Below are 24,371 nucleotides of genomic sequence, written 5' to 3'. Positions count from 1 at the left end.
GATTTACCATGACAGGGGCTACGTTTGCCATCAATCCAGTGTCCTGTCCATCTCTGGTCCATAGTGAACCCGGTATTTCCAGTAACATCCCCTTTACTTGAGATGGACTTTGTTCTACAACGGTAGAGTGCAACATTAACCTTTGAGGGGTGTCCAATATATCCTGTACCTCATGCGCGACCTTCTCTGGTATATCTAAGAATACACCATCTGGGGTACAGTATATGACACATGCCATTTTACATAACAAGTCTTTCCCTAGCAAGTTAGTAGGAGCTGCTGCAGCTAAGAGAAACGAATGCTTAGTATGCAGGGGCCCGATAGTAACTTCTGTAGGTTTAGTAATAGGATAATGTAACACTCTTCCCGTTACCCCCATAGCTGGAATAATCTTACTGGTCACCTGTAGATTAAAAGGAGAGGATATCACAGATCTGGCCGCCTCTGTATCTACAAGAAAAGTTTGTTTCCTACCAGCTATGTCAACTATCATTGTTGGTTCTTCTCTCAGACTCTCTGCTAACCTCACTGGCTGTAGACTACAGGTATGACCTGACCCCTAGCGTTGACTATCGCTTTCCCGCACAGCATTTGCTGCTATAATATGTGAGGGTAGATGTGAGTCTTCTAGTCTATGTGAGTTCTTCCTTGGAGGATATCTATGTGTCCCACCTCTAGGATTGTATCTGTCCTTTTTACAATCCCTCCTAATGTGTCCTTCTTCATTATAGTTGAAACATCTGATCAAACTATGTTTCCTCTTATGTGGGTTGTATGCTGGTGGTCGTGTATGCATCCCCTCTAGAGCCTGTATACTCACCGTCATTAACCTATCAGTTTTCTCTTCCTTTTTTCTAAAAAGGTTTTTGTCATGCTCCACAGCAGACTCCCTAAGAGAATCTACTGTGATGCCTCTCCAATTAGGTAATGTGGTTTGTACTCTGGTTTTTAAATTTTCCCTAAGACCATCCATTAGTACTCCTACAGCTACTTCCCTGTGATGTGGGTCCTCACCTATGTTTGATATCCCAGTGAACCGTGTTATCGCTGCTATAGCTCTAACGAAGTAATCTGATGCTGTTTCACTATCTTTCTGTTTGATGGTGAAAATTTTACTCCAATTCGCTACTACTGGAAAAGAGATGGCTAAATGTTGGATAATTTGTTCTATATTCTCTTGATTCACCTCATCTGTCAAGGTATCATCTTCCTCCAATGAACAATCTTTAATAAATTTTTGTACGTTAGTATTGGGAGGAAGACATTCCCTCAACACTACACGCCAATCCTTATTGGTTGGTTCGTGTGCATTTCCTAAGTCTTTAACAAATTTCTGACACTTAGCCAACTCTTTTCTAGGATCTGGGAATTCAGTCATAATGGGATGTAATTCAGATCTAGTCCAAGGACAATGCATTGTAACATTTCTTAAAGGAACTACACCATCCTTATCCGCCTTCCCATTGGGAACTGATATTGTGCGGACTGGAAACGTACCCACTGGTTCTCTATCTTCAGGGTTAGCCACTTCAGTACTTTGAATATTATCTCTCCTAGTGGTCAAACTACTCTCACCTATCTCAGCCATTGCCCCCTTTCCATACGTACGCTGAACCTCTAACATATTAACAGCATGGGCAATGGCTGAAATTACCGTGGGTTCATCCTCTTCTTCAGAAACACTTGCTTTAAACTGACTTAAAACAGGATATAACTTAGCAATTTCCTTTTTTTCATTTTTAATAATGGCTGTACTTACTCCTCCCGCCACATAGGGTGGCGGGGGCGCGCTTGCGCTGAGTTCTCCACGCTTCTCAACGGCTACTTCCATTGTGCACGTGCTTTTCACCACGCCTACTTCCGCTATGCACTCGCTGCTCTGCCGTGTTTTGCCTTCCATTTGCCATAATTTTAAACAATCATTATGTTTGTTTCTCACTTTTGTTGACTTAATCAACCACACTTTATCTTTTACGTTATTTAGTACCTCTGCATTAAAACTCCCTATTGTTGGGAAAGGCCTAACACACTCTTTGGTCATCTCGACCCACGTGTCACAATACGCAGTTGCGTAAGCACCATATTTCTTGCACATAAGAAACCGTGCTGAACCAATAGGCCCTTCCTTAGGCAGTACACTGGCCATCTCTAGCGTATGCTTAGCACCCATGTTGAACAGTACCAGTCTATGCACACCACACTTCTAAAAACACTTTCAACCCTTTGCTACAAACACTCTACCGCTAGAGATCTCTTACTGGCCGTGGATGTATTTGCTCAAGCGGCATCCACTAGCTTCCTCTCGTACCAAACGAGGACCCCTAACACAGAAAATATCACTGTGGGACCCAAGGGCTATCAGCTCCTCGATACCCTGGCTAAACCACAAAAATCTGTTGAGTTTATTACAACTGATAGCACAAAGTTGATACAATCAACCAACCTTTCCAATGTAATTCCTCCCCGCTGCCTTCCCAAGTTACAATCACGGCTTTCCTTGCCGTGCGGTCCGATCGAAACGCTTACAAATACTAACTATGAATAAACATTGCGATGACTCTTGGGAGCGCGCGCGAAAACTTCCTTTGTTTTCGCTCCCGGTATACGTGCCCTGTATACCGTCCTTCAGTTGGGCAACCTGCCTCGTCAGACAGCAACTGAGCACCTCAACAATAAACAGTGTATCTACGTCAGAAAATCACACACTATACACCTTTTCTGCTCAGAAAATCAAAAGTTCCCAACAATAGTAATAATGTCTCAGAGGCTTTCACAAGTAATTATAGTATGCACATATAATAACTATCAAAACGATTGTTTAACCACGTGGCAAATCTACCGGAAGTTTTCTTTTTTGTCCCTAGATTCTAGTTAGCGCACCTTCAGATTATGCAAAACGGACATTCGGTTTCACAACACAGAGTAAAATTCAGGTTTTGAACACATTGCGTTCTTACCCGTATATGACGCGTCTCCACCCTCTGTTGGGGAACCGAAATCCGTTGTTCTTGCGTATCATGCGGCAATGAAACCTCCGCTGCAAGCCCCCAAATTGTTAAGAGCGTTTTGTCGCTATCCAATAACGATTGTCGAATCTTGATTTGTGTTTCCAACGCACAAAGGTTTATTCTCAAAAAGTAGCAGAATAATTCAAGCGAAATAATAATAATTACAGCCGTTACTTATTGCAGGCGCTCTGGATCCAGTGAACAGTCATTCAGTCCTGAAGTCTGTGGTCAAGGTGACTGAACACTAGATGAGGAGCTGGTGCTTATATGCAAACAGAAATACAGTAAAACAATGCAAAGGGTGTGGCTTGTTTCTATTGGTCCAGGTTTCAGGAGGGTCCAGGGGGTTGCAGATTTCGATTACTATTGTTGCTAGTTTAAGCTCAGGAATCCAAAGGTGGGAGTCATTTCTCCAGGGGATAGGCTCCGATCTTCCCGCCAAGATTTCTAATCCTAATAGTCCATAATTCCTTAACATTAATAACTTGCGTATGCACTCTGCGATCCCTTCGCAGAGTGAACCGGACAGTTGCAAATGTGAAGGGGATTAGTATGATACCACACATGACATGATTCCTTCAACGTGTACCATATGTTTTACTGATATGCATATAACTTATAATATTACACATAAACTCTACTATATTTCGACATAAATAACTATGTGCTGCAACTACCATTAATGTGTAATATTTTACAAATGTGAGTGTTTGTGCGAATGTATGTAAAAGCGTAAATATTGTTTGTGTCTCGTGTTGCGGCCACGTACGCCCTTTCACGCCGTAGCGTGCCATACGCATCTTTTCAGACGAAGACAACCAAGTTTGCTCGATTTTAATTGAAATGACTTTATCCAATTTGCTGACTTCGACAATGTATATTCTTTTTACATGCTTTCATTTAATAAATCAGAATTCTTAACAATGCACAGATTACATATATACACAGTTAATTGGACCCAGCATAAAGAACAAGATAAGTATTATTGTGTAGATTAGTGACGGGCAACCTGATGCACTTCAAGTCCAGCATGTAGCATGGCAGGATTGTATCTAATGTGTATAGAGTATGCAGTGCACACTGGCCCATAAATCAAGGGGGTTCCATGCAAACCTCCCTGTACCTAGATATATACTGCCAGAATATTTTTTCCTCATCGCATCTGTGCAGCTTTGTGGCCCTGTCCCTCACCTCCAATGCTGCTCAAGTCAGCCAGACTCAGTGTAGCCTGGTGTAGTTTGGGAGACGAGGGACAGGGACACAAGGGCATGCCGATGAAATGAAGACATAATGGAGCAGAGATCGTTGTCGGGAGGAAAGTTTTTTTTTCAGCAGTACTCTGGGTGCAGAGTGGGTGACACAGTGCTCCATTGACTCATGGGCCTGTGTGAACCAAACTTGCACACAGACACATTAATTTCATAAAACGCCCCTGTAGCACATTTCACTGCATTCCCTCCCCCACTCAGTATAGTTTACTGTATATATGAGTGTGGTGCACCCGAGGGAACTTGGCACACCATGTACACAGTGTGACTTGCTTTGCAATGCGCCGTTTGTCTCAAATAAACTTGCTCCATTTTTATATTGACATATGGTTTATAAATAGATAAAATGATTTTATTTAGACAAATGAAACCAGGAAAGGAGTGGAATCAAGTTACGCAACTGGAAGTACCACAGTACCATCTGCAGTAGATATTAGGCCAGTGATGGGCAATTTGATGCCCTCTAACCTTTAAATGGACCACACATTACGCTTAATATCAGATATAAAAACATCTCTCAAATTTACCTTTGCACCCGCACCTTACTCATCCCAAAATGTACAGTTTTTAGAAAAACATGGATGAGTACAGAAAATGTATAGTCAGACCATTGTTCAGACTATATTTATTTGGTAATAAATTTGTAGGTTATAATTATTGAGCTTGAGGAAAATACACCTCAAACTTTTACTCTAGTTCCCTGCTCCCTGCTGATGTATGGAAACAAACTGATTTACAGAGTTATAAACATCAGTAAGAATTATTTTTCTTTAGTAATGTACAGCAAAGCAGAGCCGTAACTTAGAATTCTAGTGCCCTGGGCGAGAAAGACAAATGCCGCCCCCCTAGCCCTCAATTTTAACCAAATTAACCTAAAATATTCCCAAATTACGCCCCCCTTCAGCGTTGCGCCCTGGGCGGTCGCCCCTGTCGCACAGCCCTAGTTACGGCCATGCAGCAAAGCAATTGTGACAGCTATAGTTAACACAGAAGCAAGTTAAGGATTTTGCTGGGGGAATAAACTTTGTCTTAGCTGAAAACTGTTACCTTCCAAAACACAAATTTATTACATGTATCTCCATGAACCTAATAAAAAATCACCTCATTAATAATTTGGTTTTGTGTCATGATCTATTGGTAAAAAGTGATACTACAGCAGCTGCTTTATTAAAATTAATCATAATAGTGAGAACACATCAGGACTGTCGCATTACATTGATTGAATATTGTTTAGAAAAAACGCTAAATGTATAAAATGTGTCCCATTGAAATTATTGTCCAACTCCTAGCTTCAACTGCCTCCAAAGTGTGGTGGGTTGGAAATTGCTCTGGTATTTGTATATTACTAGCATTAGTAAAACATATATTGCCTTTTGTCAAAAGCAAAATTATAATTACATTGTAGTAGTTCTTTTTTTTCTTTTATATTATACTTATATACTTTTTTATAGTTCTCATTTATTGGTGTGTTGTATTTATATTTATATTTTATATCCTACAGTACACAAAGAATGAAGAACTGGAAAATAATTTTTTGGATTGCAGTGTGGGAGATCTGCTTCGATTTGATGACTACAATATGGATGGCTACCTTACTCTACCAGAGCTCTATACTGCATTCCGTAAGTCCTGTCTATAACAATAAATGCTCTGGTGCAAACTAAATGGAATGCCATATCTAAAAACATTCCTGGTACATGTGAGCTTTTCTAAACTATGTTACAATATTAAACAATACGTAGAAAGCTGAGTGACAGGAGTGCCTATGAAATGGGTGGATAAGATAGAATCTCTGTACAATACACTTAGGGCCCGATGCATTAAGGAAAGTAAAGCAAAAAAAAATGTAACTTTGCACCTTGGCAAAACCATGTTGCTGTTCTATACCTCCACTTCTCCTCCTGCTTTCATTACAAAACTATAAAATTCAATTCACTTATTCCATATTGCTGCTTCAAAATTTCACTTTGACCTCTGGTTTGCATAATAATCATATACTTATCAACGTTTTACACCTCCCCTCCTCCGTGAGATCCCAGAGGAGAGGTGAAGTGAGAGGACGAAATGGTGGGGTGCAACAAATTATGTCATTTTGGCCCCGCCTCTGTGATGCAATGAAGTCATTATCCTCTGGGGCAGGGCTAAAATATTGCGATTCACCGCAAATTGTGTAATAGAGACTCCCATTCTGCCCACTTCACTAGGAAGTGGGCAGGATGGGCACGATACGAGAAAATTGCCTGCTCACCCTGGAGTCCGGGAGACCTATCCGGTATTCTGGAGTCTCCCCGACATTCCATGAGAGTGGGCAAGTATGAATAATCCACTACCATTATTAAAATGATTTAATTTAACACATGTGAGGATCAGGGAATCATACTGTGTGCTCACACAGCTGTACAGTAGAAGAAGGGGACAGAGGTCCTGATTCACTAAGGCACATACTTCTGACATATCCTCATATATACTGTACGTAGATCTGAAGAAATGTCTCTTGTTGAATATGTGTCTAGCTATGCTCTACTCTGACAGACAATACACTGCTGGATACATACAGTACATGTGGAATATAAAGTTCCAGCAGAATGCACAGGGAAAAAAAGTATTCAGTGATTGTCACCTCTTAATAATATAGTCAGTAAACACAATTTATTATTATTTTAAAAAAGGGGTTTCCCCCCCCCGAAATACATATCAGGATATTATTAATGTCTACTTAACATAAAATGCATTTTTACAGTTGCTTTTGATTGCAAATACATGTTCTGGCAGGCCTACGCACCTTAATTCCTATCACTCAGTAATTACACCAGACCTGTAGCTAGTGCTACAATAGAAAAACACATACCCGGGAGATACTCAAAGCTTGAATCGGAAGCTGCTGCGTGTTCTCAAGCTTACAACAAGCATACTGTACATTGGCTATGTTTATTCCCCTCCCAGTTCCACCTGTGAAATCGTAGCCTGTGGTAAGTGTCGTTTGCATTTAAATATGAATTGCATACACTTGCATTCACTCGCGTATAGTTCATTTTTGGGCACGTGTAGAGCAATTTAACACAAAATACAGAACATATCACCATTCACATTCCTTAATGAATCAGGCCAAAATGTGTAAAATTGGGTTTGCACAAAGGACTTCACAGTGCAGCTAAGAGAATCATACAGGTATTTAAATAGCAATATTTTTATGTTTATAGTACAAATTCTAGTAACATGGTTCATATGTTTAACAATATTTTCAATAGCCAGAATGAGTAAGCAGAAAGGCTTGTTCACTGGCTTCAAAGGTATCTGTGTAGCTGTTTTAATATGAGACTAAGCGGTAGAGTTACTAAAGGTTCCTAAAAAGAAAAAATGAAGGTGTTGTCCATAGCAACCAATCAAATTCTAGCTATCATTTATCTAGTACATTCTAGAAAATAATAGCTAGAATCTGATTGGTTGCTATGAGCAACAGCTCCACTTTTCCTTATAGAAGGTTTAGAAAATCTAGCCCTAAGGTTTGTGCTCAGGTCAGTATTTTCAAAGTAGCAAAGTACCTGCCAGATGCAATTAGTTGAAAATAATATTGATATTGAATCCACAAGTTTGCAAAACTTTATTATAGTGAATGGTTTACTTCAAGCTTCAATGTTACCGTGATTTAAAATTTCAGTTTACAAACAGTTATGCTGTTGTGTATACTATTCAGGAATACCAAGTTTTTGATTTTGTTGAATCATTTATTCATACTGTATTATCATATTGTTTTGAGTGTTAGGTATGGGTTAGGTACTGTATGTGTATGTAATTTACGATTATATTTTAAATTGCAATCTGTTTTAATGAACACATTTTGCTCTAGTGAATTTGTAAACTGCATTCTCATGAGAATTATTATTGGTTCAGCGCTCAGAATTGCTGTCTATGCTATGAGTATAGGTGCCAGATATACTTATAGGGCGTTGAACACCCTCCACCCCTGTTTTTCACAGCAATTGGAAGGAGCAGTTAGAAAAGGAGAGGGGCCTTAGAATTAAGGGCCTCTGCAACGCCAAACACTCCCTTTTCCAATAAAGTTATGTAGTCAACCTTTGTTAAAATTAAAGATGAGCGGACTCGGATTTCGCTAATCCGAGCCCACCCGAACAGTGCGGATCCGACGGGATCCGAGCACTGTTCGGCTACTTCCAGCCGCCAAAGGAATCCAAAACGAGGCTATGACATCCAACTCTCGCGTTGAATCTCGCGAGACTCGGATGTCATAAATGCCCCGCTCGCGGCCGCCATCTTCATTCTCCCTGTGGTTACAGAAGAGGGAGGTTGAGATCCTGTGCTCTGTCCTGCTGATTAGTTTAGTAGTCAAGTGGTGCTTTGTCCTGCTGAGTACAGTAGTATTTTGTCCAGTGCTCTGTCCTGCTGATTAGTTTAGTCAAGTGGTGCTCTGTCCTGCTGATTCCAGTGGTGCTTTGGCCAGTGTCTGTCCTGCTGAGTCCAGTGGTGCTTTTGTTCTGTATTTTTTTCTGCAAAGTCCATAGTAATTTGATAATTATCCAAAAATCTTAAAAAAAATTTAAAAAAAAAAAAATACCAAAAAAAAATAATTTCAAATATATATAAAAAAATTATTTAAAAAGTATAAAAAATATTATAGAGCAATATATTCTTGCTGTCCAAAAAAATAGAAACTGCAATCAATATTACTACGTTCACTGTTTCTGCAGTCCCAAAAAATAGGAACTGCAATCTATATTACTATGTTCACTGTTTAAGCAGTCCAAAAAATAGGAACTGCAATCTATATTACTATGTTCACTGTATAAGCAGTCCAAAAAAATAGGAACTGCAATCTATATTACTACATTCACTGTTTAAGCAGTCCAAAAAATAGGAACTGCAATCTATATTACTACGTTCACTGTTTCTGCTGTCCCAAAAAATAGGAACTGCAATCTATATTACTACGTTTACTGTTTAAGCAGTCCCAAAAATAGGAACTGCAATTTATATTACTACGTTCACTGTTTAAGCAGTCCAAAAAATAGGAACTGCAATCTATATTACTACGTTCACTGTTTAAGCAGTCCCAAAAATAGGAACTGCAATTTATATTACTACGTTAACTGTTTAAGCAGTCCAAAAAATAGGAACTGCAATCTATATTACTACGTTCACTGTTTCTGCAGTCCCAAAAAATAGGGACTGCAATCTATATTACTACGTTCACTGTTTAAGCAGTCCAAAAAATAGGAACTGCAATCTACATTACTACGTTCACTTTTTAAGCAGCCCAAAAAAATAGGAACTGCAATCTATATTACTACGTTCACTGTTTCTGCAGTCCCAAAAAATAGGGACTGCAATCTATATTACTACGTTCACTGTTTAAGCAGTCCAAAAAATAGGAACTGCAATCTATATTACTAGGTTCACTGTTTAAGCAGTCCAAAAAATAGGAACTGCAATCTATATTACTACGTTCACTGTTTCTGCAGTCCCAAAAAATAGGAACTGCAATCTATATTACTACGTTCACTGTTTCTGCAGTCCCAAAAAATAGGGACTGCAATCTATATTACTACGTTCACTGTTTAAGCAGTCCAAAAAATAGGAACTGCAATCTATATTACTACATTCACTGTTTAAGCAGTCCAAAAAAATAGGAACTGCAATCTATATTACTATGTTCACTGTTTAAGCAGTCCAAAAAATAGGAACTGCAATCTATATTACTACGTTCACTGTTTCTGCAGTCCCAAAAAATAGGGACTGCAATCTATATTACTACGTTCACTGTTTAAGCAGTCCAAAAAATAGGAACTGCAATCTATATTACTACGTTCACTGTTTAAGCAGTCCAAAAAAATAGGAACTGCAATCTATATTACTACGTTCACTGTTTAAGCAGTCCAAAAAATAGGAACTGCAATCTATATTACTATGTTCACTGTTTCTGCAGTCCCAAAAAATAGGAACTGCAATCTATATTACTACGTTCACTGTTTAAGCAGTCCAAAAAATAGGAACTGCAATGTATATTACTACGTTTACTGTTTCTGCAGTCCCAAAAAATAGGAACTGCAATCTATATTACTAGGTTCACTGTTTAAGCAGTCCAAAAAATAGGAACTGCAATCTATATTACTACATTCACTGTTTCTGCAGTCCCAAAGTGTGTGTGGTTTAGGGGTACGCTCTCTTGTGCTGCATGTAATGGAGTACAAAAATTTGGAGGATAAAGTAGGGAAATATCAAGACACACTTCCTCCTAATGCTGAAGCTGCTGCCACTAGTCATGACATAGACGATGAAATGCCATCAACGTCGTCTGCCAAGGGCGATGCCCAATCTCCTAGTAGAGGGCATATAAAATCCAAAAAGCCAAAGTTCACTAAAATTAGCAAAAAAAGAAAATTGAAAACATCTGAGGAGAAACGTAAACTTGCCAATATGCCATTTACGACACGGAGTGGCAAGGAACGGCTTAGGCCCTTGCCCATGTTCATGACTAGTGGTTCAGCTTCACCCAAGGATCTAAGCCCTCCTCCTCCCCACCCCTCTAAAAAAATTAAGAGACTTAAGCTGTCATCAACAACACAGCAAACAACTCTGCCTTCTAAGCAGATGGCATCACAAATCCCCAAGGCGAGTCCAAGGGTGTTGGTGGTTGCGAAGCCTGACCTTCCCATCACGGTACGGGAAGAGGTGGCTCCTTCCACCATTTGCAGCACACCCTCTGCATATGCTGGAAGGATCACCCACAGTCCAGTTACAGATTTGGCTAATGAAGGTGTGAATGTTGTATACCGGGAGGAGGATATTGATGTAGCTGGCGCTGAGGAGGAACTTGACGAGGAGGATGCTTTTGTGGTTATCTTAAATGAGGCACCAGGGGAAGAAACAGTTGTTGTCCATGGGATGAAAAAGCCTATCGTCATGCCTGGTCAGAAGACCAAAAAATCCACCTCTTCTGTCTGGAGTTATTTTTATGCCAATCCGGACAACAAATGTATGGCCATATGTAGCTTATGTAAAGCTCAAATAAGCAGGGGTAAGTATCTTGGCCACCTAGGGACATCCTCCCTTATACGTCACCTGAAGAACCTTCATAATTTGGTGTTTAGTTCAGGACTTGTGGCTAGGACCGTCAGCAGTCCAGGGACACCTAAATCCCTTGGTCCTGTTGGATACACACCAGCAACACCTTCCTCGTCAACTTCCTCCACGATCTCCATCAGATTTAGTCCTGCAGGCCATGTCACCAGCCAGACTGACTCCTCTTCAATCCGGGATTCATCCGAGGAATCCTGCAGCGGTACGCCTACTACTGCCACTGCTGCTGTTGCTGCTGGTAGTCAGGCATCTTCCCAGAGGGGAAGTCGCAAGAACGCTACGTCTTTCACCAAATAGTTGACCGTCCAACAGTAGTTTGCCATGAGCACAAAGTACGACAGTAGTCACCCTATTGCAAAGCGGATAACTGCGGCTGTAACTGCTATGTTGGTGTTAGACGTGCGTCTAGTGTCCACCATCTGTGCAGTGGAATTTAGACAGTTGATGGAGGCATTGTGTCCCTGGTAACAAATCCTGTGGATATTCCACTTCAATGGGCAGTCCAGAAATATTAGTATCAGATATTAAACTACGTTCACTGTTCCTGCAGTGCTGAAATTTTAGTATCAGATATTAAACTACGTTCACTGTTCCTGCAGTGCAGAAATATTAGTATCAGATATTAAAGTACGTTCACTGTTCCTGCTACATCAAAAAAGCATGAACCTGCCCCGCCATCAACTGAAACAAGAGGTAGTGAAGCGCTTGAACTCCACCCTATATATGCTGCAGAGGATGGAGGAGCAGCAAAAGGCCATTCAAGCCTACACAGCCACCTACGATGGGGCACGTGTTTGTGCCGCCCACTTGTGGCACTTAGCTTAGTCATCCAGCTACCTCGGTGCAACCTTTTGGCCTAAAAACAATATTGTGAGGTGTGAGGTGTTCAGAATAAACTGGAAATTAGTGAAAATGATTGTTATTGAATGTTATTGAGGTTAATAATAGCGTAGGAGTGAAAAATAAATAAATGGATTTTAGCACGTTTTATGCTTTTTTTAAAAATAAATCAGAACCCAAAACCCTAAATCAGAACCAAAACCTTTCGTTGGGTGTTTTGGCAAAACAAATCAGAACCCAAAACCTCAAGCTAATCAGAACCCAAAACCCAAAACCCAAAACACTAAAAGTGGCCGGTGCACACCCCTAGTTAAAATACAATTATTTACAGTAGGCTGAAGCTGTATAATTCTTTCAGGTGTATTTTCTTTGATATCACAGACTATAACTCACAATGATCTAGATGCAGAGTTGGTCACAAATTGAGCAAATTAAGATATATGCAAGTCTTCACCAGTAGTATATGCACCAGGCACATGTCTCAGACACTTACGTCTCACTTGCGCTCCTGTTTTTATCCATTGGTTTTACGTGCAAATGATGCATTCCCTATAAAGCATCAATAAAGCTATTAAAACCTCTATAATACAACAGAAACAACTTCCCGTATCATGTACGATTTTTATTTTTTTATAAAACATGCCCACAAAAGCTTACTATATAGTAAAGGACAAAGAAAGCACCAACCAGCGTTAGTGGTGGAGTCGCAACAGCCAATCACAAGCGTTTTGCCAGAGACTGTCATCATCCGCTATTTGCATCTGACCACCCATAAATAATATAGCTTTTTCAGGCATATATGCATCTATTTCCCAGTCTGCATCCACTCACAATTTCACAAATACACTCTTACTGTATTCCACCTCCGTTGGAATGACCATATTCCGCCCGTCCCGCATTCCCAGGTGCAGGCTGGCATTAGTAACAGAATCATGCACATTTGCATGGAAGCATAAGGGACTTGTCTGGCAACTTTCTGTTAATATGTCTCTTTTTGAGAAATTGGAATCATTTTTTTTTTTTACAGTAGCTTACCCTGACCACAGTAGGTGTAGTTGCAGATTATCAGAACACTTTTTGTTCCAGATGTTGAGTTGCGCGCATGTTCGATGTAATTTATGCTCTAAAAAGTTGTTCATACAAATAACAAATTTATGTCCATATGCTAAATCATAGGCATCCCAAGATATGTCCAGCTCTGTCCCTGTAGTATATATGTCAGGTTTACATTAGAGATGAGCGCACTCGGATTTCTGAAATCCGAGCCCACCCGAACGTTACGGATCCGAGCCGGATCCGAGACAGATCCGGGTATTCCCGCCAATTGCAAAACTGAAACCGAGGCTCTGAGTCATAATCCCGCTGTCGGATCTCGCGATACTCGGATCCTATAAATCCCCCGCTAGTCGCCGCCATCTTCACTCGGGCATTGAACAGGGTAGAGGAAGGGTGTGTTAGGTGGTCCTCTGTCCTGCTATATCTCGTGCTGTTCAGTTCTGTGCTGTGCTGTGCTCATGTCTTCTGCTCAGTCCAGTGGTGCTGTGTCCTGTGCTCTGTCCTTCTGAGTTCAGTGGTGCTGCTGGGTCCTGTGCTGTGTCCTGTTCAGTCCAGTGGTGCTGTGTCCTGTGCTCTGTCCTTCTGAGTTCAGTGGTGCTGCTGGGTCCTGTGCTGTGTCCTGTTCGGTCCATTGGTGCTGTGTCCTGTGCTCTGTCCTTCTGAGTTCAGTGGTGCTGCTGGGTCCTGTGCTGTGTCCTGTTCAGTCCAGTGGTGCTGTGTCCTGTGCTCTGTCCTTCTAAGGGCATTGTTATTTCCCCATTATTCCCAAATTATAAAAAATGTCAAAAAAAGTTATAAAAAAAATAAAAAAAGTAATTATAAAAAAAAAAAAAATATCCCAAAACAATCCTGCAGTATAAGTCCATTGGTACTGCAATATTACAAAGTTCTCTCATTATGCAGTATAAGTCCAGTGGTACTGCAATATTACAAAGTTCACTCATTCTGCAGTATAAGTCCAGTGGTACTGCAATATTACAAAGTTCACTCATTCTGCAGTATAAGTCCATTGGTACTGCAATATTACAAAGTTCACTCATTCTGCAGTATAAGTCCATTGTTGTTACTGCCATATTACAAATTTCACTGATTCTGCAGTATAAGTCCAGTGGTACTGCTATATTACAAAGTTCACGTATTCTGCACTATAAGTCCAGTGGTACTGCTATATTACAAAGTTCACTCATTCTGCAGTATAAGTCCATTGGTACTGCAATATTACAAAGTTCACTCATTCTGCAGTATAAGTCCAGTGGTACTGCAATATTACAAAGTTCACTCATTCTGCAGTATAAGTCCATTGTTGTTACTGCCATATTACAAATTTCACTGATTCTGCAGTATAAGTCCAGTGGTACTGCTATATTACAAAGTTCACGTATTCTGCACTATAAGTCCAGTGGTACTGCTATATTACAAAGTTCACTCATTCTGTAGTATAAGTCCATTGGTACTGCAATATTACAAAGTTCACTCATTCTGCAGTATAAGTCCAGTGGTACTGCAATATTACAAAGTTCACTCATTCTGCAGTATAAGTCCATTGTTGTTACTGCCATATTACAAGTTTCACTGATTCTGCAGTATAAGTCCAGTGGTACTGCTGTATAACTCCAGTCTAGTGGTACTCTCCTGTGCCGCAGATAATTTGTTAAAGCTTTGCCGAGTGTGTGTAGTTATGTATCACAGGTTTTAAGAAGAGGCACAACACTGACAACCTGTTAGAGAAACTGAGGGAAATAATCTCTCTGTGGCTCACCCCACTTAGACTCTCCTGGGGATTCGAATAACTGCCATTTCTATTACTACCTTCTTTCTTTCTCTATTTAAAAAAAATAAAATAACTGCCATTTCTAGTACTACCTTCTTTCTTTCTATATTTAAAAAAAAAAAAAACTGTCATTTCTATTACTACGGTAATTGTTTGTGCAGTCACAAAAAAGAGGAACTGCGCCCTTAACTGCTATGTTTTTTTTAGACGTCCATCTGGTGTCCGCCATCTGTGCACTGGAATTCAGACCAGTTGAGGGTTTTATTATTATATTGTGGCCCCGGTACCAAATTGGGTACCGGGGCCACTCCACTACGCAGTCCAGATACTTGTTTGGTGGAATTCAGACCAGTTGAGGGATTTTTTATCATATTGTGGGGACCACTCCACTATGCAGTCCAGATACTTTTTTGGTGGAATTCAGACCAGTTGAAGGTTTTTTTATTATATTGTGGGGACCACTCCACTACGCAGTCCAGATACTTTTTTGGTGGAATTCAGACCAGTTGAGGTTTTTTTTATTATATTGTGGGGACCACTCCACTACGCAGTCCAGATACTTTTTTGGTGGAATTCAGACCAGTTGAGGGATTTTTTTATATATTGTGGGGACCACTCCACTACGCAGTCCAGATACTTGTTTGGTGGAATTCAGACCAGTTGAGGGATTTTTTATTATATTGTGGGGACCACTCCACTACGCAGTCCAGATACTTGTTTGGTGGAATTCAGAACAATTGAGGTTTTTTTTAATATATTGTGGCCCCGGTATCAAATTGGGTACCGGGGCCACTCCACTACGCAGTCCAGATACTTGTATGGTGGAATTCAGAACAATTGTTTTTTTTTTATTATATTGTGGGGACCACTCCACTACGCAGTCCAGATACTTTTTTGGTGGAATTCAGACCAGTTGAGGGATGTTTTTATTATATTGTGGGGACCACTCCACTACACAGTCCAGATACTTTTTTGGTGGAATTCAGACCAGTTGAGGGATTTTTTATATTGTGGGGACCACTCCACTACACAGTCCAGATACTTTTTTGGTGGAATTCAGACCAGTTGAGTGTTTTTTTATATTGTGGGGACCACTCCACTACGCAGTCCAGATACGTTTTTGGTGGAATTGAGACCAGTTGAGGGTGATATATTGTGGCCCTGGTACCAAATTGGGTACCGGGACCACTCCCCTATGCAGTGCAGAAAGCTTCCTCGGTGAAACGTTTTGGACTAAAAACAATATTGTGAGGTGTGAGGGTGTTCAGAATAGACTGGAAATTAGTGGAAATGATTGTTATTGAATGTTATTGAGGTTAATAATAGCATAGGAGTGAAAATAAGCCCAAAAACTTGATTTTGGAACTTTTTATGCTTTTTTCAAAATAAATCCGAATCCAAAACCTTAAATCCGAACCAAAACCTTTCGACAGGTGTTTTGCGAAACAAATCCAAACCCAAAACATCAAGCAAATCCGAACCCAAAACACGAGACACCAAAAGTGGCCGGTGCACATCCCTAGTTTACATCAGGTTTACGTCAGGCATACATACACCGACATATGCATACACAGAACCAGGTCTCAAGCACAAGTTTCTTAACATTTGCATTGATAAAACGTAAAACACATTTGCTATTAGACTTGATATAATACAGCAGATATAATACTTGTTCTCATGTATGAATGAAAGTAGCAAACAAATATTTTTAAATCCTATAACATATGCACGGTCAATGAAGAAAACACCAATCAGTTTTCACAATCTGCCAATCAGAAGCGGCTATCTAGTACTGGCGACCGTCATCATCATCAGCTGAATATACACCTTGCACCCCAGTGGCTGTGTTGAGAGTTGTAGTGTTATTTGTTTACTGTATTGTACTTTTATACCATGCACTGTCTTGTTGTTTTCTCTCTGTACTCTGGCACCCTATAAATAAAGATTATTATGAATAATAATTTCCAGCATGTATGCGTCTCCGTGCTGGTCTGCCTCATTGGTATTTCAGTGAACATGTCCTTACAGTACTCTTCCTACATTAGCCTACCACTTCCACCTCTCCTGTCGTAAGGTAGAGCAAGTTTATATACATGCAACTCTGCATGCAAGCATTTGCATGCAGCTTGTATTTTGGGCATGCACAGCACAAATTTGTAGGTTTTACACTGGGCAATCAGGTGTACGGCCAACTCAGCAACCCTATTTCTTTATAGGACCAGAAAATTGCCTATGTCATAAATGCTACTTTTCACCAAAATAATCACCTCTATAGGTGTGCTTGTATAGTTTGTTACAGATTATTGAAATACACATTATCCTTAAAGAAGCAAGAACAATTTATGTGTTATAAATTGCTGCTTTTCTCTGGATTAAATACTGCAGTAGGTGTGATTAAAGAGTAATATTTTGATAGAGCCACAAAATGTCTGTTTCTCAGTGAATTAAAAACCAAAACAATTTTTGCACCAGAGAAGATCTGCCCTTATAATAGTCTTTTTGTCACTAAAATAAATATTGTTGTAGGTGTGATTGCAGATGGTTGATGTAAACTTTATACTTATAGCACCATTTAATTGCATGACAGATACATTTTAATTTAGTTATTTTAATTGTGCCAGATAATTGTTATTTTTTTTAAACTTTTTTTTCTTACTATTATAGTAGGTGTGGTTGAAATGATTTTAACACACTTTATATTAATAGTACCCATAAATTGCCTAACTTATAAGCACCTCTTTTTCACTCAAATAAATATCACAATAGGTGTGATTGAATTTCAATATAATTTATTTTGACTTATAAACTAGGTCACTAATAAATATAATTGATAGAACGTAAAAAATTAAATAAAAATAAAAGGCTCAGGTATAAACTGCAAAAACTGTCAAACACTCTCCACAGCTTTTTCATAGATACACAGGACTTTCCCGTTTAATCACCCGATCAGCTAATTTTTTGTAAATGTCTGAATACATTTACCAATATTCAATAGTGGTGAGTTTTCACCTCAATGGATATGGCTTTTTTTTCTAGTGAATATTGTACAATATTATTGTATGCCTCCATTCAACAAGTTTATAAATCATCCCAAGAGATATACCTGTATTTCTCTAAAATGGTTTTAATTTTTGTTAAAAATGGAGCTATAAGCCTGGCGGGCATTCGCACCAGGAGAAAGAAATTTTACTTACCACTCACATGCACACAACACTTACTCCAGAATAGACTTGCTACTTACCGACAAATGGTCCCTCCAACATTCTAAAGCTGTGTCTATACTTTTAATCACGTGGTTCAACCACGCTCTTCTCCTTTGGTCCTGGTTCCTCTCTGCTTTCACATGCCCCCCCCTAGACCACTTCTCCACTCCGCTTCTCTCTATCCCTAGACAAATACCTTTCTACCAATTCGATTGCGGACACCTCTATTTTCACACACTGGTGCACCCTTAAGACGGTGTTGAGGTGATCAACAATAGAAACGGTTGTCAGACTTAAAAGAGCTATGCAACATTGCCATGTAACAAAGTTTAAAATCTAAAATTATGGTCCTAGAAGTGAGCAATAAAGCGGCCTCTTCCCATACAACTAAAAATGAACTGATCCAACTCAGACACCAACTCCAACAGCTCCTTTTAGCTCGCACCCAAGCAGCCCTTTCCCGCCTTCGCCACAAATTTTACAAAACAGGGAATAAGGCAGATTACAAACTAGCGAGAAAGATTTGGGGCCAGCAAGCTAGAAATTGCATTCACCAACTCTCTGGAGCTAATGGTGTTAAAATCTTGAATCCCTGCGACATTGGAATTTGTTCGCACATTATTATGCAGGCCTCTATAATCTAAAAGATGATCAAAATGCCCCACAACCCACCTCTACTGACATACAGAATTTCCTTCACCATCTACATCTCCCTTCAATAGACATAAATGATCTCAAAGCCCTAAATAGACCCCGGACCCCAGCGGAAGTTATTGGAGCTATCAATATCCTCCCGAAAGGCAAAGCCCCAGGCCAAGACGGCTATATCAACAATTTTTATACTGTTTTTCAAAAGGACTTTGTCCCTTTACTAGTTGACTTATTTAATAAGGGCACAGCTGTGGTGGGTTTTCCCTGGAGACGTTGTAAGCTAGAATTGTAGCGATTCCAAACCCAGAGAAAAGTGCAACGGTGTGTTGAAACTATATGCCAATTGTTCTTCTTAACAAAGATCTGAAAATTTATGCTAAAATGATTGCCTGCAGGATCAGCCTGCTCCTCCTCTCATCCACCCCAATCAGGTGGGTTTTGTCCTGGGACACCAGGCATCAGACATCATGAGGAGAGTCCTGAATATAGTTGAGCATGCCTTGAGGCACGGTGCTAAGCTATTAATGCTTTCTCTGGAAGCAGAGAAGGCATTCAACAAATTGCACTGGGACTTTATGAGGCAAACTTTAATCAAGTTTGGGTTTCAGTGAACCATCCTGTTGTAAATCATGTCACTGTACCACGGTCCCTCTGCTAAAGTCTTTAGTAATATCTTCTTATCTGCAACATTTCCTATTTTGAACAGAACTTGCCATGGATGTCCTTTGTCACCGCTTAACTATGTTTTAGCAATCGAACCTCTGGCGGAATATATGCAACAGTCTGGGGCATGTAAAGGCTTCATCTTTGGGGCAGCTACCAACAGTCTGTGTCTCTTTGCGGACGGCATTCTTTTATTTATATCAGACCCAGAAACATCATTAAGGCTGCTACATCACATTCTGAAGGAAAACATATTATGGACTGAACATCACCAAAACTAAGCCCTTTCCCATAACATCCCTCTAGAATCTTTGACCCACCTAAAGACCAGGTTCAAATACATCTGGAAGGAGAAATCACTTTCCTACCTAGGGATCCTTTGAGGCTAATTATCCCCCACTAATCACACCACTATGCAAATTATCCAGTTCTAGGATGACATATGAAATATCATGGTTAGACGGGTGGCAGCCTTTAAGATTATGCTCCTGCCAAAGCTTATGTACCCGATTTGGGACTTATCCTTATATAACTCCAAAGAAGGTCATACCTGCTCTGTATTCACTAATGATTCATTATGTTTGGAGAGGTCAACCCTGTAGACTTTCCTATGCCCGCATGACTCTTCCCAAGAAACTAGGAGGCTTAGCGTTACAAGGCCTTTCTAAGTATCAAGAAGCATGCCTTCCTTATTGAAATTAAAGTTCAATTTTATTAACATCATCTTTTCCACATTTTGAGGAAGTAGCCTCCTACGCCAATCACTGACAAGGTTCCTAGCTGTGCTGAAAACTCTTTCCGAGCACACACAAGGGTGGGCAGCTTAGGCAGTGCAAAGCGAGTTGGTACATGGATCTCCAAATTCCCTTTATTTTTCTCCCAGTATGTGAAGGGACTGTCTGATGTGTCTATTTCTATGCTGTCGTGAAAATAATCCTCCACCATCCTTTGGATGTTGATCGTAGGATCAGTGGGAGTTACGGCAGAGATGTCAAGTTTTTTGGTCAACTCTTTTAGACCAGACCAGATGTCAAACTGTTGTGCCCAGTCATCTGCATCATTCCTGGGTCTATTGGGAAAGCTAAGTTTTTTTCCTAACAGCAGTTGAGTGAGAAAATGAAGGAGGAGATGCCATCCTGTCACGTAACACTTGAGCTGTCATCTTGCTCACCAGGAGCTCCTTGCATCTCTTCAGATTTGGGTCAGTTGGAAACAAAGAGAAGACATAGCTCTTAAACCTAGGATCAAGCACAGTCGCCAAAATGTAGTGATCTGATTTCAAGATTTTGATATTTGTATTTGGATCCTGGTGAAGGGAATAAAGTACTTGATCTACAAGTCTGACATACTTAGCGCAATTGCTTTATTTAATCTCCTCCTACAGTTTCTCAAGCTGCTTTTCCAAAAGTCTGACATATTTAGCATAATTGCTTTCTTTAATCTCCTCCTACAGTTTCTCAAGCTGCTTTTCCAAAAGCATTACAAAAAGGGAATCACTTGATTCAAGCTAGCAGTGTCTGAACTCACTTCACAGGTGACTACTTCGAATGGTTTCAGCACCTTGCACAACATGAAAAGTATTCTCAACTGCGCTTGAGTATAATACACCCCCCCTTCTTTTCCAATGTCATGGCTTGTGGAGTAAGCGTGGATGGCTTTTCGCTGTTCCTCCATCCGAAGAAGCATATACAGGGTGGAATTCCACCTTGATCCGCTTTGCGACTGGGTGATAGCTTTCTTACCTGCTTCCTCTTGCAAAGGATTGTTTAACAGTCAATTGTTGTAAATTACTAGTAGTCTTCTTCTTGGTCTGCTTCTGGGATGAAGACTCACCCCCAGCAGCAGCAGCAGTGGGACTAACACTCAAGAATTTTTCTGAGAAATCCAGGATACTGGAGGAGTCATCTAGCCTTACCAACTTGGATGCAGGACTAACTCCGATCACTACTGAGGATATTGATGAGGACGGTGTTGTGGGTGTAGATTGCAGGTGTCTGGATTTAGTTGAGAGAAGGGACTTAGCTGATGATGGACTGGTTGTTGTTATTTTTTAGCATACGTTTCTGATTGTCCCAACAGCTTGCCATAAACTTTCTTCAAATGGCGTAACATGGATGAGGTTCCTAAATGGTTAAGGTCCCTACATCTACTGACTGTGGCTTTACAAATACTACAAATGGCTAGACAACTGTTGTCAGGATTTGGACAAAAATAATTCCACACATAAGAGGTGGATTTTTTGGTCTTATGCCCAGGCATGATAATGGCCTTCTTCTTATCACTGGCAAGAACTGCTTCCACTGGTGCAGGACTTACACAAACAACATCATCCTCATCAACATCCTCATTAGCGCCCCCGTCAGCTACACAAATATTCCCCTCATCATGTTGCAATTCCATAGTGGCAGCCTCAGTTTGTGTATCACCGGCTACACTCGGGCTGTACATGTACACATCTGCAAAATGCTGAAAGGGGCCTTCTTTATGGGTTCACTATCAGGCAGGTAAGGATTACACATAGCACTCGTGGATAGACTCTCCTCAGGGATTTATGTAATTTCTGAATCTGAACATACATTTTCCTCCAATGGCTTACTGTTTTCTTCAAGCTCGGCTTTTACATGTAAAAGTATTTGGACGCCACTTTTGGAGTCCAAATAACAAGGTCTTCCTTGGTCATGACTGACCTTACAAGAATATGCCTCAGTGACAGTTGCAGATCTAGCACTCATAGCGTCTGTAGAATGGCATGTTGGCAATTTTATTTTTTCCTGCAGATAACTTTGCCTGAATTACAGGTCTTTTTTTCTTGACCAAGGTAAAAGGTATTTTTTGACATTTTTGTTTCGCTGACTTAAAAACACTATGCACTTTAACATAGGCTTTAGCAGATGACGTAGAGGGGTTACTATCATCGTGACTGGTGCCAGCACTGCTTGGTGCTCCTGGTCTTCTGTCTACTGCTGTGAATCCATTTTGATAACACAGTACAATGTGACTGCAGATTAAGAACAACACTGCCAGTGCTATTATTTCTATTTCAGGAATGACTATTATAATGGAGCAATGGACCTCTCCTCTTTGCGTTTTACCTATATACCACAGTACAATGTGACTGCAGATTTAGAAGACCAAGCCTGCCAGACCTATTATTTCTATTTCAGCAATGACAATTAGCAATAGAGCAATGGAGCTCTCCTGAATGTCACTGGAGACTTTGAAGAACACTGCTACCCCTGCTCTTTCTTTTCTACCTATGATGCTGCCAAACTGTACTAGAGACTGTCAAGAACTGTGCTACCAATTCTGTGTCCCTTTGTGAAATTGCACTGAATCGCCGTGGATGGTGGTACTTATAGAATCCAAAACTCATGAGATCCGACGACGTAACAATGACATTTTGTCTTGTTTTCAATTCTGAGGATGGTACTTGGATCTGCTAAGTTCGGGTGTGTTCAGTTCTCTGGGAACCGAACCTGAGCATCTCTAATTCCTAAGTGCATTGCTTGTTTTGTAATTAATTGGTTTGCAATGATATCAGAACTAGCATTTCTTCCCCAGAGCTTAATGTGAACAATTTCACTCCCTAGCTAGTGTCATGTCAATAGAATTAAATTAGGAATTATATACAAAAAAATCATACTAATAAAGCTAACATAGACTTTTTATACAGAGTACAAGGAAATTCTTAACTGTCAACATAAAACTATTCTTTGTTTCAGACCCACCTCCAAAGCCATTGGACTTACTCTGACTGCTCTGTCCTGAGGCTTTTGTATAAGCAAGGCAATAATATCCTTGTTTCTAATCTCCATAAGAAGAAAATGCCTGACAGATCAAAAGATAACATATAATGCAAGTCCATGAAGGAAGACATACAATTATTTTTCCTTTTCCTGTAAAAGTAGCTGTGCCCCCTGGTGACAGAAGTAGAGATGAGCGCACTCGGATTTTGTGATTCCGAGCCCACCCGAACCTTTCCGATCCGAGCCGGATCCGAGACAGATCCGGGTATTGGCGCCAAATGAAAACTTGAAACCAAGGCTCTGAGTCATAATCCCGCTGTCGGATCTCGCGATACTCGGATCCTATGAATTCCCCGCTAGTCGCCGCCATCTTTACTCAGGCATTGAACAGGGTAGAGGGAGGGTGTGTTAGGTGGTCGTCTGTCCTGGTAGATCTCGTGCTGTGCTGTTTAGTTCTGTGCTGTGCTATGCTGTGCTGTGCTGTGCTGTGTTCTGCAGTATCAGTCCAGTGGTGCTGGTGCTGTGCTCTGTCAATTTTGAGTTCAGTGGTGCTGCTGGGTCCTGTGCTGTGTCCTGTTCAGTCCAGTGGTGCTGTGTCCTGTGCTCTGTGCTTCTAAGAGCATAGTTCTTTCCCCATTATTCCCAAGTGTTTTAAAAAATAAAAGAAAGTTATAAAAAAAAATACAAAAAAATAATTACAAAAAAAATTAATTGCAACAAAATTTGCAAAACCAATCCTGCAGTATAAGCCCATTGGTACTGCAATATTACCAAGTTCACACATTCAACAGTAAAAGTCCAGTGGTGCTGTGTGCTGTGCTCTGTCAATTTTGAGTTCAGTGGTGCTGCTGGGTCCTGTGCTGTGTCCTGTTCAGTCCAGTGGTGCTGTGTCCTGTGCTCTGTGCTTCTAAGGGCATAGTTCTTTCCCCATTAATCCCAAGTGTTTTAAAAAATAAAAAAAAGTTATAAAAAAAAATACAAAAGAATAATTACAAAAAAAATTAATTACAACAAAATTTGCAAAACCAATCCTGCAGTATAAACCCATTGGTACTGCAATATTACCAAGT

The 24,371-nt window shown here is 40.3% G+C and overlaps 1 protein-coding gene across 1 annotated transcript in view; it reads left to right on the top strand.

Moving 5' to 3' along the window:
* Positions 1 to 24,371, top strand: part of FSTL4 (follistatin like 4) — a 1,520,806-nt gene that overhangs the window by 930,388 nt on the left and 566,047 nt on the right. Inside the window, exon 6 of the mRNA XM_075209744.1 lies at positions 5,778 to 5,898. Within this exon, the coding sequence (XP_075065845.1) occupies positions 5,778 to 5,898 (121 nt within the window). The remainder of the gene's footprint in view (positions 1 to 5,777; positions 5,899 to 24,371) is intronic.

Source organism: Mixophyes fleayi, chromosome 4 (genome assembly GCF_038048845.1).
Source record: "Mixophyes fleayi isolate aMixFle1 chromosome 4, aMixFle1.hap1, whole genome shotgun sequence".
Classification (NCBI taxonomy): domain Eukaryota; kingdom Metazoa; phylum Chordata; class Amphibia; order Anura; family Limnodynastidae; genus Mixophyes; species Mixophyes fleayi.
Note: the sequence above shows the minus strand (reverse complement) of the source record. Positions and strands in the feature narration are given on the sequence as shown.